The 17,748-nt window shown below is 42.5% G+C and overlaps 1 protein-coding gene across 7 annotated transcripts in view; it reads right to left on the bottom strand.

Annotated features, from left to right (window-relative positions):
* Positions 1-17,748, bottom strand: part of cep63 (centrosomal protein 63) — a 151,445-nt gene that overhangs the window by 27,948 nt on the left and 105,749 nt on the right. For 5 of the 7 annotated variants that reach the window (XM_068041341.1, XM_068041344.1, XM_068041345.1 and 2 more), the window contains one exon: positions 5,976-6,047. The exons of the other annotated variants lie outside the window; for them this stretch is intronic. In XM_068041341.1, coding sequence (XP_067897442.1) covers positions 5,976-6,047 — 72 coding nt within the window. The remainder of the gene's footprint in view (positions 1-5,975; positions 6,048-17,748) is intronic. 7 annotated transcript variants of the gene reach the window in all.

The following is a 17,748-nucleotide window of genomic DNA, read 5'->3' as shown; positions in this document are numbered from 1 at the left end:
GCAAACCCTATATGCCATCTGAGAATTATTAATTTCTTCAGTTAGAGACTTACATTAGACTTTTAATGGGAAAAAGCAAGAAAATGGAAGTGGGAAGCCAAATTGATCCCAAGTAAAAATTAAAGAAAAAGTTCAAACAGGTTTTCTCATGGTTTTTGCTGTTAGAATACTAACATGTCCACATCCAAGGCCAGTACCTTCCTAAGCCAGAGCGAAGTAACTTGGGACAGGTTAAAGGCCCTATCCATTGAAGAGTTGAGGAATAGAGCTGGGCAGTTAGGGATTACTCTCCGTGCAAAAGCTAAGAAATCTGAAATCCTAAGACGTGTGGCCAATCATCTTTCACTTGAATCTGAAGACTCAGACAGGGTTAGAGTCAGAAACAGACAGGGCAATGTTAACTAAAATACAATTAGAACAGAGAAGACTGGAGCTAGAATTCCTGAGAAGACTGGAGTTAGAATTCCCGAGAAGTCTGGAGTTAGAATTCCCGAGAAGTCTGGAGTTAGAATTCCCGAGAAGGAAAGAGCAGTAAGAGTGTCAATAAAGGGAGAAAAGGGAAAAAAAAGAGCTTTCCAGAAGGAGGAGAAGGAAAGGGTACTAAGGCAGAATTAACTGGACGGAGACCCAGTACAGCCAGTGAAGGCATGGCTCGTGAGGGAGCTACCACTAGCTCAGGGCCGTGTGCTGAGCTCTTAAAGTTTTTCCAGTTGATTCTGAAGTTCAATGAGGGGAATGTGGAAACATTTATTTCAATCACTTTTGAAAAGCTTGCAAGACAGCTGAGATGGCCGGCCGAGAGCTGGACGCTGTTGTTACAGAGCAAGCAAACAGGAAACGCCCATGAGGTTTATTCACTGTCGTCTGATGAGAGTTCATCAGACTATGAGATGACGAAAAATGCTATCCTGGGCGCATGTGAGCTCGTACTGGAGGCATACCACCAGAAATTCTGAACCCTCTGCAAGCAGCCTGACCAAACTGATCTCGAGTTCGAAAGAGTTAAGCAGCTTGCTTTTGACCACTGGATAAGGGCACTTCAGGTACAGCCCACATTTGAAAATGTCAGAGAGGTGATTCTTCTTGACGAGTTGAAAAACTCACTTCCCCTTTTCTATTAAAAACCACGCAGAGGAACAAAAGGTTCAAAGAGCCAGGTAGGCCGGAGGACTGGCTAATGAATTTACCCTTGTACACAAGTCCTTCCCTAGTCACCCCCACAAACCCAAAAAGGATAAACGGCGGGAGGGTGATAGGAACCCGAGCAGCCCTGGGCAAGAAAGGAAAGCTGGACACATGGGGAGCCATCCTCAAGCCAGAAAAGATGGTACTGAGAGCAGGAATGAGACCCGAAGACCTGTGTGTTTCTACTGTAACAAAGCAGGTCACCTTCAAGCTGACTGTTGGAAATTACGGGGAAAACCTCTAGGATTAAACAGGGCACACCAATCCAGTGCAGGAGACAGGGCCCTGATGGAAAGCACAGATCAGGCTGTGGCCTCAACTGCAGCAGTAGGGCCCAGTAAACCTACCGCTGTGTGTATGGGAAAACTTAAAATCCCTGCAAGTTACCAGGACTTTCTGTCCCAAGGAAAAGTGACCCCATACCCCTCGAGTAGGGCAAGCATGCCCATAGTTATACTCAGGGATACAGGGACCACCCAATCCCTTCTGCTGGGAAAAAGCATGACCTGTCCCCCAGACAGTGCAGTGAATGCTACAGTGTTAGTGAATGGTATCAGACAGCAGTATATGCCCATATCTTTATACCTGGTGCACCTGGAGTGTGACCTAGTTTTACAACCCGCAACAGTGGGGATTGTCCCTAGTTTGTCTGTGGACGAGGTCGACCTGCTCCTGGGTAATGATCTGGCGGGGGCAAAGGTGGTAGCTTCCCCAGTAGTTTTAAAGACCCCGAAAGAGGTCAGGGAGACAGAACAATTGCAAGAGAAGGTGCCAAGCATTTCCCCTGTCTGTATGGTGACTCAGTCCATGGCCAAGCAAGCTCCCTCAGAGGAGGCTGAACTGGCACTGCAGACTGATGACCCCACTGCCTGGTTATTGGAAACCTTCTTTGGGAATTTAAGAGTACCCAAAGGATGGGTTAGACAGATCTTCCCTAGTTGAGGCTCAGCAAGCTGACCCAGTATGAAAGAAGTTAGCACAGACTGCCCAAACCAGAACTGAAGCAGAGGGAGCCACTGAGTGCTACTATTTAAAGAATGAGGTGCTGATGAGAAAGTGGAGACCCCCTCACAGACGTCCGGATGTAGAGTGGACAGTGGTTCACCAGATAGGGGTGCCACCAAGGTACCATAAAGAAATACTAAGAATAGCCCACGAACCTCCAATGGCTGGACACAGTGTACAAAAATACCAAAGCCTGCATATGACAGCATTTTAACTGGCCAAAACTCCACAAAGATGTGGTGGTTCTGCAAAACCTGCCACGTGTGCCAGGTTGTGGGGAAGCGCCAACTTGCAATAAAACCTGCACCCCTAATTACCATACCAGCTTTTGGGGAACCCTTCAGCAGAGGGCTAGTGGATTGCATAGGACCCCTGCCAAAAACAAAAGGGGACAGACAAGCAAGGTCTGTCAGACAGTTAGGGAGAAAGGGGTCAAAAAGGACAGTGAAGACAGGTTAGAAGAGGGCCGGGAGGCTTCCCAAATGGAATCCCCTACTGTCCGATTAGCCGACCCTGAAATTTTGGAAAAATTAGACCCCATACTCTCCTACTTTAATGCAGGCCAAAAAGGCACCATACCAAGGCTGCTAACAGTATTTTGCAGTAACCTGCAGGGACAAAGAAAGTTCCCAAAAAGGCAAATCAACAGTGAGGGCAATGTCTCACCTCGTCCAAGTGCCGCAGGGAGTGCAATGAAAGCTGAACAGACACTTGCGAGCAGGAATGTTCCAGAGGTCATGGGGCAGATTAGCAAAGAGACCCTCCCCACAGTAAAGGGAAAAGGGAAACAAAAATACCCTAAAGTAAACAGCACTTGTGTGCCTCACCAGAAAAGTAAAAGCGAGGTCAGGATGGATCTACCCACTGAAGAACACAATGATCAGGGCCCAAACCCAAAGCTAATCTAACCCAATTTCCATCCCAAATTCAGCAAGAACAAGGGCCTGGAGGAAATCTCAGACACATCACAGGGGCTAAAAACCAATTTATTACCCACTACCACTATAGTGAGAAAAGTTATCAAGGTATTGGTGCTTAAATGGTTAAAGCCACGTGTTGCAGTTGAGGGGCTAAAGCTTGCACAAACCGGAGAATTTGCCTTAAGCAATAATGAAAATTTGCAGACCCCAAACTTCATCAATCACCATATACCACATGTTTACTGAGATGCACATCCCCAGGGTATTACAAATTGATACTACAGAAACTTCAATCCCATTTGGCAACACATAACCAGCCCAGAGAAAACTCCAACAAATTAATTCAGCAGTGCTGTTGCAGAAAAGCCAGCTGCAGAAGTTCTAAGAGTAATGAGTGAATTTGGGGAGTGAGAGAGAATGAATGTGCGTTTTCTTCTTTTTCTTTTCCACCCTTAAATGAAATGTTCCTATCGTCACAATTTATTTTGCATGGTACAGACGTGTCAAGAAAACCCTATATGCCAAATGAGAAATATTAATTTCTTCAGTTGGAAACTTACATTAGACTTTTAATGGGAAAAAATCCTACATGTTAACTTTGAAAAAACTAGCAGTCAAGATGGCCACTGCAATTCGCATCTGAAATACCAGGAGATTGAACTGGAGACAAAAATGTTAACAAGAAGTCCAGCCAGAACAATACTTTGGCTAACTGAGTAGATTAGCCAGATCATCCTCGTTAGCGGGACATTCCAAACCATCTTCAGGCATTCATAAATGGAGATGTCCCTCCAGGAGTTACCCTGACAACCCCCACCTGAGAAAGGTTTTGGGTTCTAGACTTGGGACCTCATTAAAAACAAAGAGGATTGAGAGAGCCATGTGACTGTCTATCTCAGAAAAAACTGGAAGTTGTTACAAAGACAAAGAGACAAGTGGCAACTGAGTGGGCAGTAGCAGAGAAGGCTGCAGGCCCCAGAAAACATCAAGTTTGAAAACCGTCTGTGATTGGGGGACCCTCCAAATCTCCAGACTACTGCAGCCAGTGAGCAGGACAAGAGAGCCAAATACAATTCTGCCTTCAGGAAAACCCTGAGCAAAGCAAGCCAGCCAAAGTGCGTTTTGACCAGCGGGACGTCACTACATCTTCAGCCGAGAGCCACCAGAATCCACTTCACAGACTGTGTATTTGAGTTCCATTTATTCTGGACTTCAATCCAACCACCAAATCTATTTTTCCCTCTGTAATCTGTGTGTGTGTGATTCTCGTGTGAATTTTAAATCGGGGTTAGACTGTTAAGTATAATAAACTTACCTCTTTCTTGTTTAAACTCAAGAAAACCTGTCGGATTGTATCTTTCACGATCACAGTCAAGGTAAAAAAGTAAAAAATTCACAGAGGTGGTGAGCACAATCACTGTTTAAAAGGAATAAATCCTGTTGCGGTCAAAAAAGAGGGAGTACAAGAGGGGAGCCTTAGACCCCCCTCCTCACCTGGCCGTAACACCATAAAGAAATTAGTAGTCCTGTCAATAACTACCGTTTTAAAAAAATAAGAAATGCATCAACCAAATTATTAATTTGATAATATTAAAAGCTGCAGGGCACACATTTATTTCAGTGAAATTAGATTTTTTTTGGAAAAGGTGGTCTTGTATTATTAAGACTACATTAAAACTATGATTTGTCATCATCTAGGAAAAGGTAATATTTAATTTTCCAATCTGGCTGTTGAGTAACATAAGATAGAACTCTGCCTATGAGGATTTCAAATTGCAGTCACTGTAATGTGTTAGCGAGTGTGAGAGCATGAGAAAGGATGTTTGCATTTATATAGCAACTTTCACAACCTCACAAAATGCTTCACAGCCTTTTGAAGTACTTGTGAAGTTTAGTCACTGTTGTAATGCAGGAAACATGGCAACCAATTTATGCACAGCAAGGTCTCACAAACAGCGATGTCATTATGACCAGATAATCTGTTTTTGTTCATGACGTTGCTCAAGGAATAAATATTGGCCGCTGCATCAATATTTCCCCTGCTCATCTTCAAACACTGCCTTGGTATCTTGTACGCCCACTTCAGTGAACAGATGGGCCTCAGTTTATTGTCTCATCTGAAAGATGACACCTCTGAGAGTGCAGCCCTCCCTCAGTATTGCACTGGAGTGTCAGCCTAGATTATGTGTTCAAATCTCTGGAGTGGGAGTTCAATGCACAAATTGCACTCTTGATGTAATGTGTTACTTTAATGTTCTTCGTTTTTTGTGGGATGTGGGCATCACTGGCTAGGCCAGCATTTATTGCCCATCTCTAATTGCTCTTGAACTGAGTGGCTTGCTAGGCTATTTCAGAGGGCATTTTAAGAGTCAACCACATTGCTGTGGGTCTGGAGTCACATGTAGGCCAGACCAGGTAAGGACGGCAGATTTCCTTCCCTATTGGACATTAGTGAATCGAATGGGTTTTTACAACAATCGACAATGGTTTCATGGTCATCATTAGACTAGCTTTTAACTCCAGATTTATTAATTGTATTCAAATTTCACCATCTTCCATGGTGGAATTCAAACCCATGTCCCCAGAGCATTAGCCTGGGCTCTGGATTACTAGTCCAGTGACATTACCACTACGCCACCGTCTCCCCTGAGTCAGTGAATAAAACGGGCCCGTAATCTCAGCCTCACTGTCGGAACATCCGATTGGTGGTCATGCTTTGCCTCATAAATTTTGTGCTAATGTTGACTGGAATCAACAGCAGAATGCCATATCGCTCCAACGGCCCACACTGAATATTGTGCAAACAATTGGTGTTGAGAATAACCGTCAAATTTAAGTGAACCTTAAAACTTGGCCCTGCCTTACCCCATCTACTTTGAACATTGCTCTTAAGTGTTCATTTTCCAATTTCATGGTCTCTAACTGAATCTGGGTGATCTGGAAAAAAGGAAAAGAAATGTGCTTTAAAATCTTTTGAGGCTTGCAATATTACGCGCAAAATTACGTGCCAATTTTGATATTTAAGTAGTTGAACGCAGATTCTGCATTAAGCCAAAGACCTAAAAATAAATCAGAAGGCAGGATTCTGTTAAACATAGAAGTAAACAGAGTATACAGTCCAGAAATAAGCCATTTAGCCCAAACAGTCCATGCCTGTGCTTTTGCTCCACTTGAGCCTCCTTTCATCCTTCCTCGTCTCACAATCAGCATAACCCTTTATTCTTCTGAAGAAGGGTCACTGACCCGAAACGTCAACTCTGCTTCTCTCTCCACAGATGCTGCCAGACCTGTTGAGTATTTCCAGCATTTCTTGTTTTTATTTCAATTTCCAGCATCCACAGTATTTTGCTTTTATTAACCCTTTATACTGTTTGCCATCATATGCTTATCTCGTTAACCCTTAAATGCATCTTTATTATTTGCCTAAACTAATTTCTTCTGAATTTCCTATTGATTTCTTACTGACCATCTGACATTGGTTGTTTTGTTCTCTAGTTTTGTTGTTCCAAACCCACTACCTTTACCACATAGAAGAATAAGGGCAGCAGACACATGGGAACACCAGCACCTTTCCATGCAACACCTGGCCTTTTACCTCCTCTCTCATCAGTCAAGGCTCCCAAACACAGGTGAAACTGTGATTTATGTGCATTTCTTTCAATTTAGTATACTGTATTCACTGTTCTACTTTGGGGAGACCAAACACAAATTGGGTGACCACTTTGTAGAACACTTCCGTTCAGTCAGCAAGCATGACCTCAAGCTTCGAGTGGCCTGTCATTTTGATTTTCCACCTTGTTCCCACATGGACCTCTCTGTCCTCAGCCTCCTGCAGTGTTCCAATGAAGGTCAATAAAGGCTCGAGGAACAATATCCCATCTTTCAATAAGGCACTTTACAGCCTTCCGGATCCAACAATTTCAAACCGCAACCTCTGCTCCCATTTTGTTTCCATTTTCTTTGCAGGTTTTGGTTTTACTCTCGTTTTTCTCTTTCTTTGATTTCGGGCAGCAGCTGTTCACCATTCTGCCATTCACATCTCCTCGAGACACATCTTTGGTTCCTTTATTCTTGGGCGGCACAGTGGCGCAGTGGTTAGCACCGCAACCTCACAGCTCCAGCGACCCCCAGCAATTCTGGGTACTGCCTGTGTGGAGTTTGCAAGTTCTCCCTGTGACCGTGTGGGTTTCTGCCGGGTGCTCCGGTTTCCTCCCACAGCCAAAGACTTGCAGGTTGATAGGCAAATTGGCCATTGTAAATTGCCCCTAGTGTAGGTAGGTGGTAGGAGAATTGAGGGAAGGTGGGGACATGGTAGGGAATATGGGATTAATGTAGGATTAGTATAAATGGGTGGTTGTTGGTCGGCACAGACTTGGTGGGCCGAAGGGCCTGTTTCAGTGCTGTATCTCTCTATGATTTGTCCGATTACCACTTCGTTTGGCCTTGCACCACCAAGCCTTTTGTCAATTAATCTCTCCTGCCTTCCACCCTATCAGAGACCTCCCCTTTCTATCTTTTTCCAATCCTTCCCACCTTTCGCTTGCTTAAAAGCTATTACATTTCTAATTTTTCTAAGTTCTGATGAAAGGTCATCGATCTGAAACTTTAACTCTGTTCCTCTCTCCACAGATGCTATTTAGTACTTCCAGCATGTTCTGTTTTTGTTTCAGATTTCCAGCATCCGCAATGTTTTGCTTTTGTGATCCAACCAAGGTTCAATACAAGCTGAGTATATAATGTTTCTACTTTTCAATTCTATCCCTCTACAAGTAAACGCGACTGCTTCATTTGCATTTTGTAAATGGCCTTCTTAATTTGCGTTGCTATATTTGGTTATTTAGATTAGATTAGATAAGAGATACAGCACTGAAACAGGCCCTTCAGCCCACCGAGTCTGTGCCGAACATCAACCACCCATTTATACTAATCCTACACTAATCCCATATTCCTACCAAATATCCCCACATGTCCCTATATTTCCCTACCACCTACCTATACTAGTGACAATTTATAATGGCCAATTTACCTATCAACCTGCAAGTCTTTTGGCTTGTGGGAGGAAATCGGAGCACCCGGAGAAAACCCACGCAGACACAGGGAGAACTTGCAAACTCCACACAGGCATTGGGTATTTGTACTGCCAGATACCTTTGCTCCTCTACCTCATCTAGATTCTCATTTTCCAATATTACTATCTAATTTTTCTTAATGAAATGTTACACATTACACTTGTGTAGAAATTGATTTGCCAATTATGTGCCCATTTGGCAAGTTTATAAATGTCTTCTTGCAATTTTGTTGCCGTCCTTCTTAGTATTCCCCCAGAAATTTGCTGTTGTCTGCAAAGTCTAAATTGTTAATATAAATTGTAAACAGCGGTCCAACCACTGATTTCTGCGAGGTCCCACTTTCCATCTTCCATTCTGAATAGCTACCCTTTATCCCGACTCTGCTTTTTGTCTCGCAGCCAGCTAATTGTCCATTTTGCTACTCGCCCCGAGTCCGCAGGCTTGGACCATATTCATTAGTCTATTATGCAGCACCTTATCAAAGGCCTTTTGCAAATTGAGGCAAATTATATTTCCTGCATTATCTTTGTTCACTCTCTCTTAACTCTTCAAAGAATTCAATAAGGTTGTTTCCGCAAGACTCTCCCTTTTGAAATCCATGCTGACTATTCATTATAATTTTGTTTTTCGTTTTTCTATTTTCTCCTTTTGTAAGCATTCCAATTATTGTTCTCATCTGTTAGGCTGACTGGTCCAAAGTTCCCTGGACATGTTCTGTCTCCCTTCTTAAATATAGGTATTACGTTAGCTATCCACCAGCCCTCTGTCACTACACCTTTTTCTAACAAATTATTAAATATGTGCAATAGAGCTTGTGCTATCTCTTCCCTAAATTCTATTAAAATACACAGATGCAATCCATCTGCAACAGGGGTTTACGCTCTTCGAAATTGATTAGTTTACTTAATATTTCAATTTTTACATTAAATGGGGCTAAAAAATTTCTAATCACATATTCTGATGTCATGCCCACCTGATCAATCTCCCTGGAAAATACTGAAACAATATAATGATATGATATTTCTGCTATTTTGCTATTGCTGCCTTTGAGTTTACTTGTCCATTCCTTAAGTGGCCCTTTTTCCTTCCTTTTTATATTAGTGTACCCATAGAATATTTTACTGTTTTGTTTCATGTTCCATGATAAATTAATTTTATGGTTCCTCTTTGCCTTCCTAATTGCTTAGCTGACTTCTCTCCTTGTCTCTTCGTATTCGTCCTATTCTTGTTCTCCCTTACTGTCCATGTACTCAGTGTATCCTGCTTTCCTTACCCTCAATTTTTTCTTTGCATTCATTCCATGATGCCTTGTGCTTAGCTTGTATATTTTTTGGGACTCTGTTGAACACCTCCCGTTTATTGTGTATTCCCTTGCTTTGTTTGCCCTCCCCAAATGCATTACCTCACTCTTCTCTGCATTGAATAGTAGAAGGGAAGAGGAGGAAGAAAGATGCAAACAAATTAGGGAAATGATTTTTTTTAAGTAGAATAATCATGGGGTATTTCAACTACCCTGAAATTAATTGGCTAGAAGATGTCATGTAAAGGGAATAAAGGAGTGGGGTTCCTACAATGCGTACAGGACTCCATTCTAACCCAGTATGCAAGAGGTCCAGCAAGGGAGGATTCGCTATTGGATATTGTAATGGGGATGAACCAGAGCTGATAGAAATAAAGGTAGAGGAACACCTAGGCAGTAATGACCATGATATAATACGCTATAAGATAATAACTGAGAAGGACATATGCATGACAAAGGACTAGGTAATATATTGGAGAAGAGCTGATTTTGAGGGGCTGAGAATAGACCTTGGGAAAATAAAATGGACAATCATATTGGCAAACAGTGATGTACAATGGCAATGGGACCATTTAAATTGGTGTTCAACAGAGTCCCGAAAAAATATACAAGCTAAACACAAGGCATCATGGAATAAATAAAGATGCAAAGAAAAAATTGAGGGTAAGGAAAGCAGGATACACTGAGTACATGGACAGTAAGGGAGAACAAACTCGGGTGAATATGAAGAGACAAGGAGAGAAGTCAGATAAACAGTTAGGAAGGCGAAGAGGAACGGTGAAATTAATTTATCAAGGAACATTCTGTTAGGACACTGGGCACATTCTGGTTCAGTACTGGTGTCAGTGTCCCATGAAAGGGAACCCCTCTGTCCCACATCGGTTCTTTACTGAAGTGTTAATGCTCCTGACCCATAAGTGTCTATGCTAATTGTCATGTGGTTTGTGTAATAATCCAGAGATTATTACCCTCAAAATCCTGCTTTTTAATTTAGCTCCTAATTCTTGATATTCCCTCAGCTGGACCTCCTCCCTGTTCCTACCCATGTTGTGTGTTCTGACATGGATCAGAACAACTGGATTTCCCCCTCCCTTTTCAAATACCTCACCAGTCGCCTTGAGATATCTCTTACCTTGGCATAGGGTAGGCTACACACCCTTCAGGGTTCTCATTTGTGGCTGCAGAGGACAATATCCATCCCTTTAATGAGGGAATCTCCAATCACAAGCACACTTATTCTGCTCTCCACCCCGCTTCCCCCAGCACTCCTACCCCGGTCCTTGGACTGCCTTCCGGGTCACGGTGCCTTGATCCATATTGCAGCTATCTTCCCTGCAGTTTTTCTCCTTGATCATAGAGGCTGTGCATACATTGGTCCTGTCTAGCAGATACAGTTTCTGCAGGACTTTGGTCGCTACCTCTCCTAACTCCCCACTACTTGGTTCCGATAGTTACACCCTCCCCTTCCTGAACCGGTGTCCTCGCAATTTGAAACACAAGAAGACATAGTTTTCCTAAGTCACAAAGATGATCGGACAGGCAGATCCTCCAGCTCCTTGGCCCTTTGCAAATATATGACATTCAGATTATAGTAAAAAAAACTAACTTTAACATGTCGCCTGCAGTATAAATAAGGCAACTACCAACACTTTTTCAACAACAACTTATATTTATATTATGCCTTTAATGTAATAAAATTTCCCAAGACACTCCACAAGAGCATTATAAAGCAAGTATAAAAGAAACCAAGCCACAAAAGGAGATATTAGGTCAGATGACCAAAAGTTTGGTCAAAGAAGTAGACTTTAAGAAGTGTCTTAAAGGAGGAAAACGAGATCGAGAGGTGGAACAGATTAGGCAGGGAATTCCAGAGTTTAGGGTGTAGGCAACTGAAAGCACGGCCACCAGGGTGGAATGATTAAAATTACGGATGCACAAGAGGCCAGAATTAGAGGATCACAGATACCTCAGAGGGTTGCGGGGTTGGAGGAAATTACAGAGATAGGGAGGGGCGAGGCCAGAAGGGATTTGATAACAAGGATGAGAATTTTAAAATCAAGGCATTGCTTGACTTGGAGCCAATGTAGATCAGCAAGCAGAGGTAATAGGGAAATGGAACTTGGTGTGAGTTAAGATATGGGCAGCAGAGTTTGGAATGTGGAAGACCAGCCAGGAATGCACTGGAATAGTCAAATCTAGAGGTAACGAAGGCATGACTGAGCAGCAGGCAAGTTGAGGCAGGGGAAAAGCTGAGTGATGGTATGGAGGTGGAAAGAGGCAGTCATAGTGATGGTGCAAATATGTGGTCAGAAGCTCATCTTGGGGTCAAATATGAAACCAAGGTTATGAACAGACTGGTTTAATCTCAGACTGCCATAAGCGAGGGATGGAGTCAGTAGCTAGGGAATGGAGTTTGTCGTGAGGACCAAAAACAATGGCTTCAGTCTTCCCAATATTTAATTGGAAGAAATTTCTACTCATCCAGTACTGGATGTCAGATAAGCAGTTTGATAATTTAGCAACAGTGGAGGAGTCGAGAGGGGTGGTGGTGGTGAGTGTCGTCAGCTTGCATGTGCAAACTAATACTGTGCTTTCAGATATTGTTGAGAGGCATTGATTGTTCTCTCTGTGGGCAGCGAGTTCCAGACGATTAACACTGACTACAAAAAAAAAACTTCTTCATATTCCCCCTGCATATCTTGCCCAAAATCTTAAGTCTGTGTCCCCCTAGTCCTTGTACCATCAGCTAACTGGAACTGTTTTCCTTTGTCTAACTTATCTAAGCCTGTCATAATCTGGTACACCTCTATCAAATCTCCCTTCAATCTCCTTTGCTCCAAGGAAGACAACCCCTGCTTTTCCAACATAACCTTGCAACTAAAATTGCCCCATCCCTGCAACCACTCTGATAAATCTCCTCTGCACCCTCTCAAGGATCCTCACATCCTTCCTAAAGTATGGTGACCAGAGCTGGACACAAAACTTTAGCTGGGACCGAACCAAAGCTTTATGAAGGTTGAGCATAACTTCTCAGCTTTTGTACTCAAAGCCTCTATTTATAAAGCCTAAGATCCCATATGCTATGCTAACCACTCTCTCAATATGTCCTGCCACCTTCAAAGATCAATGCACCTGTACACCCAGGTCCTTCTGTTTCTGCACACTCTTAAGATTAAGTTTATATTAAGTTATATATATTAAGTGCCATTAAGTTTATATTGCCTCACCTATCCCTTCTGCCAAAATGCAGCCCCTCACACTTCTCTGTATTAAATTCCATCTGCCACTTCTCCAAATATTCTGCTAGCCTATGCTAGTCCTGTTGCAGATGATTTGTATCATCCTCACTATTTGCCACATCTACAAGTTTGGTACCATCAGCAAATTTTGAGATTCTACTCTTTTGCCAATATCCAAGTCATTGATATATAGTAAAAAAGAAACAGTGGTCCTGGTACTGACCCTTGGGGAACACCACTATCTACCATCCTCTGGTCTGAAAAATAACCACGACTCATTGTTTTCTGTCCTTAAGCCACTTTTTAATCCAATTGGACACTGACCCTCCTATTCCATGAGCCTCAATTTTGTTACCCAGTCTTTTATGTGGTACTTTATCAAACACTTTCTTAAAATCCATGGACAACACCCACCACATTCCTTTCATCAACCTTCTATTACTTCATCAAAAAATTCAATTAGACCAGTCAAGCATGACCTGCCTTTTACAAATTTATGCTGGCTATCATTACCATTGATTGCGACGTACAATGATTGCTTATACTTGGCATACAAGTCAACCCCCCTTTTCAGCCACAACATACTATACTGGCAAGAATAGTGAACCTCAATTTTTCCCCCCACAAATGCATGTTTTACTTAGCTTATAACTGGATGCAAGGAATCAAGCAGATAATACAGGCAGTGTTGCAAAGCTGCACAGGAGTTTAAGACATACCCACACAGAGCAAACGCTGCGTAGTGAATGACAAAGAGAGACGGGTCCTCCAGCAAAACAAATGAAGTATGAAGCTGGTTTCAAGCTAAAATTTGCAACATTTGCTAACTTGTCAAATAGCTGTGCTGCAGTGAGAGAACTCGGTGTGCGTGAAAAATTGGTGCAAGAATGGAAGGAGGAGCAATTTGCCCTGAAGATGATGCCCAAGACCAAATGTGCCAGGAGGACATGTATCGGAATGTGCCCTCGAAAATCAACAGAATGGTTACATCCTCACCAGAAATGCAATGTGTATATACGCACTTAAGTGGGCCAAATCAAACTGAGTCCAGCAAAGATTTTAGAGCAACAGCTAGTTGGTGCAGCTGCTTTATGGAATGAAAACATCTCGTATTGCGGGAGAAGACCAAGATTGCACATTGTCATGAAGACCCCAGCTGATATGAATGAGGCATATTCATTTTGTCATATGAACATTAATTTTAAACTGTTGCTGGAAGGAAGAGATGAATTGTTTAAAGAGATCAGCAGTGGCTGGGAAACATTTGCATAATAAGAGACAGTGGCTGGAGACAATAGAACAGCTCCCTGATCCAATTAACCCAAATGGATTTTGATCACCAGATATTGCATGTGTAAGAAAGCCAGCATTCCAGGGTGTCTGCTAAGATGGAGATTCCACAAATGCAGCAGTTTGTTAAAACAGCTAGTCACATGACTAACCTGCTGGCCCAGGTTTTTGTTTGAACTGCTCACAGTACAGTATAGGTTAGATTGCAAATGAACTTGGAAGAAGAGAGCCTCTCTCCTGGCTAGCTCTCTCTCTCTCTCATGAACCTTCAGATCCACTGAAGTCACTTAAACCTCAAAAGAGAAAAGACTCCGACATCGGAACAAGTTTTAAAGCGTGCACTGGGCCCCAACAAAACGACAAGGCTTACCAGCAATCAAAGACTCTACATTGAATTCAAAGGACCGTAAATAAATCCCAGCTATTGCCTCAAATTTTTCCTCTTTATTCTTTCTACTTTCCTGTCTCTATCTGTGTGTGTGTTTATCGCGTATGCAAACTAGCGTGGTCGCGTCGTGTATTCTCGTTCATTAACCGAATCAGAGTTTAAGGTTAATAAACTTCCACCTTTCTTGTTTAAATATAAGAAAACCTGTCTGGTTGATTTCTCTGCCTTACAATTGCAGACCAGTGAACAAGGATTCACTGCTTGTTCACTGCTCTGCAATTGTAAGGCAGAGAAATCAACTGTTTTAAAAATTAAACCCTCTTACGGTCAAAACAGGCAAAGGCTGAGAGGGAAGCCCTAGACTCCTTTCTCACCTGGTTGTAACAATATAGATGATCAAAAGACCTCGAAGCCAAAATTAGCAGTTTCCAGCGATTCATCATCAGACAGCAGCAAAAACACGAGTACCCATTATGCCAAATTGGCAACATAGATGAAATGTCCATGAATTTCGATATGCCCAGCAACCAAACTGTGGAATGGGAAGGTTCAAAAACAGTTCTAGTGAAAACTACAGGACATGAAAAGACAATTCACAGTGGTACTAGCCTGCATGGTCGGCAGAACAAAATTAAAGACTATAGTAATTTTCAAATGTAAAATGATGCCAAACATCAAGTTCCTTGCAGCTGTTTTCGTGCATGTCCATGACAACGATTGGATGGATGAGGATGGAGTGAAGTTATGGATTGATAATGTGTGGAATAGACATGCCAATGGTCTACATAAAGGATGCAGCTTATTCGTGTGGGATATGTTCAGATCCCATATAACCAATGAGATCAAGATGTGCCTGCGAAGAAATAACACCCACATTGCGGTCATACCAGGGTCTAACGTCCATAGTTCAACCTTTGGATGTGTGTCTCAACAAGCCATGCAAAGATCATGCTCGCGCCAAATGGAATAGGTGTACAATTGATGGAGAAAAAACCTTCACAAAGAGTGGAAACACGTGCGCTGCCCCGTTTGATGTTTTGTGTGGTTTTGTCATCAAATCACAGATGCTATTAGTGCACAAACTCTCATCAGATCGTTCAAAAAATGTGGAATATCAATTCAATGGATGGAGATGAAGATGATTTGTTGCGGAGGGATGACTATGAAACTGAAAGCACCACATTTGATCCAAAGAGGAATTCCTTACCATTGCCATAGCCAAAGTGACTCAATGAATTCAATGAACAATGCATCAGATGCCGAAGACAATGAATTTGACAGGTTCTAAAACATTTGATTCTGGTTGAAAGTATCTTTGTAGAATTAATTTATTCAATAAACTGTGCCACATTAATTTAATACGAATTACTGGTGTTATGGCAACCGTCCATCCACACCTGCGGATCACATTTATACTCGGCATGCAAGTCAACCCCCATTTTGGGAACGATATTTGGTGGCTTCAAAGGTCGACCTATATGCTGCGATCTATGGCAATTAACTCAAACCTCTCCAAGCGCCTGTTGATTTTTTCCCTGACTATTGTTTCAAAAACCTTATCCACCACTGATGTTAAACCATCTGGCCTGTAACTGCTAGGGCTGTCCTTACACCCTTTCTTGAATAAGGGAGTCACATTTGCTACTCTCTGATCCTCTGGCATCTCCCCCATATCTAGGGAAGATTGGAAGATTCTGGCAAGCCCTTCTGATAACGCCACCCCAACTTCCTTTAGCAACTTGAGATGCAAGCCATCCAGACCAGGTGATTTATCTACCTTAAGACTAGCCAGCTTTTCCAGTCCTTTCTCCCTCCCAATTTTTACCCTACCAATTACTACTGATTACCAATTACCCTCCATTACTACTGATATTTTGTCAGATTCCTCTTCCTTAGAAAACACCAATACAAAGTACTCATTAAGTATTGCAGTCTTTCCCTGTGCCTCTAAGTACATATTACCCTCTTTGTCCCTATTAGGCCCCACTCCACCTCTTACTAACCACTTACTATTTACATACCGGTAGAAGATTTTAGGGTTCCCTTTTGTTATCTGCCATTCTATTCTCATATTCTCTCTTGGTCATTCTTATTTTCCTCTTAATCTCCACTCTCGACCTATAGTATTTGATCTGGAAGAAATCGCTGACATGCATCATACACCCTCTTTTTTTGTTTCATCAATCTATATCACCCTCATCATCCAAGGAGTCCAGGTTTTGTTTCCCCTACCTTTCGCCTTTGTTGGAATGTACCTAGCCTGCATCTGAGACATCTTTTCCTCAAAGATGACCCATTGTTCTGTTACAGTTTTTCCTGTCAGTCTGTGGTTGCATTTACCCTGGCTAGATCCCTTCTCATCCCATTGAAATTAGCCCTCTTCCAATCTAGATGTTCTACCTTCCATCATTCCTTGCTTTTCTGCAATACTGGTCTAAACCTTACGTACGATGATCATTCTTACCCAAGTGCTCCCCCACATACACTTGGTTTACTTGGCCCACCTCATTTCCCAGCACCAGATCCAAAATACGCCTCCTTTCTGGTTGGGTAGATATGGGTGTAGAGTGATACAAGGAAGTTATCAGAGATGGCCTTATCTGTGATTGATATGATGGGACTAGCAAGGCAAAGATCAAGGGGGTGGCCATGAATATGGGTTGGGGAGGTTACATGAAGGGAGGGATTTAGGGAGGATTTGGAACTGTATACAACACTAGTTCGACCACATGTTGAGTACTACATACTATTCGTGTCACCATATTACAGGAGAGATGTAATTGCACTGGAGAGGGTGCAGAGCAGATTTACGAGGATGTTGCCACGAATGGAAAATTTTAGCAATGAGGAAAGATTGGATAGGCTGGAGTTGTTTTCCTTGGAATAGAGCTGAGGAGTAACTTAATTATGAAGGGCACAGATAGAGTAAATAGGAATGACCTATCCATCTTCGCAGAGAGGTCAAAAACTAGGGGGTATAGATTTAAACTAATTGGTAGCAGGACGAGAGGGGAGATGAAGAAAACTTTTTTCACCCAGAGGGTGGCAAGTACCTGGAACTTACTGCCTGAAAGGGTGGTACAGGCAGAAACTCTCACAACATTGAAAAAATATTTTGATATCTACTTGAACAGCGTGATCTGCAGGACTACGGACCTAGTGCAAGAAGGTAGGTTAGGCTGGGTAGCTTTTTGTTGACCTCCTGGGACAGGAGTAGGGGGTCACGCCAAGGTGTGATCTGGTGTTAAGCACCACACCACCATTGCAACCATCTTGACGGTGCAAATGGTGAAAGATGTAGCTAGGCAGGGAAGCTTCTTCATAAAGAGGAAAAGTATCATCACCCTCAGAC

This window comes from Heterodontus francisci, chromosome 11 (genome assembly GCF_036365525.1).
Source record: "Heterodontus francisci isolate sHetFra1 chromosome 11, sHetFra1.hap1, whole genome shotgun sequence".
Taxonomy (NCBI): Eukaryota; Metazoa; Chordata; class Chondrichthyes; order Heterodontiformes; family Heterodontidae; genus Heterodontus; species Heterodontus francisci.
This window is presented reverse-complemented; position numbering and strand designations above follow the sequence as displayed.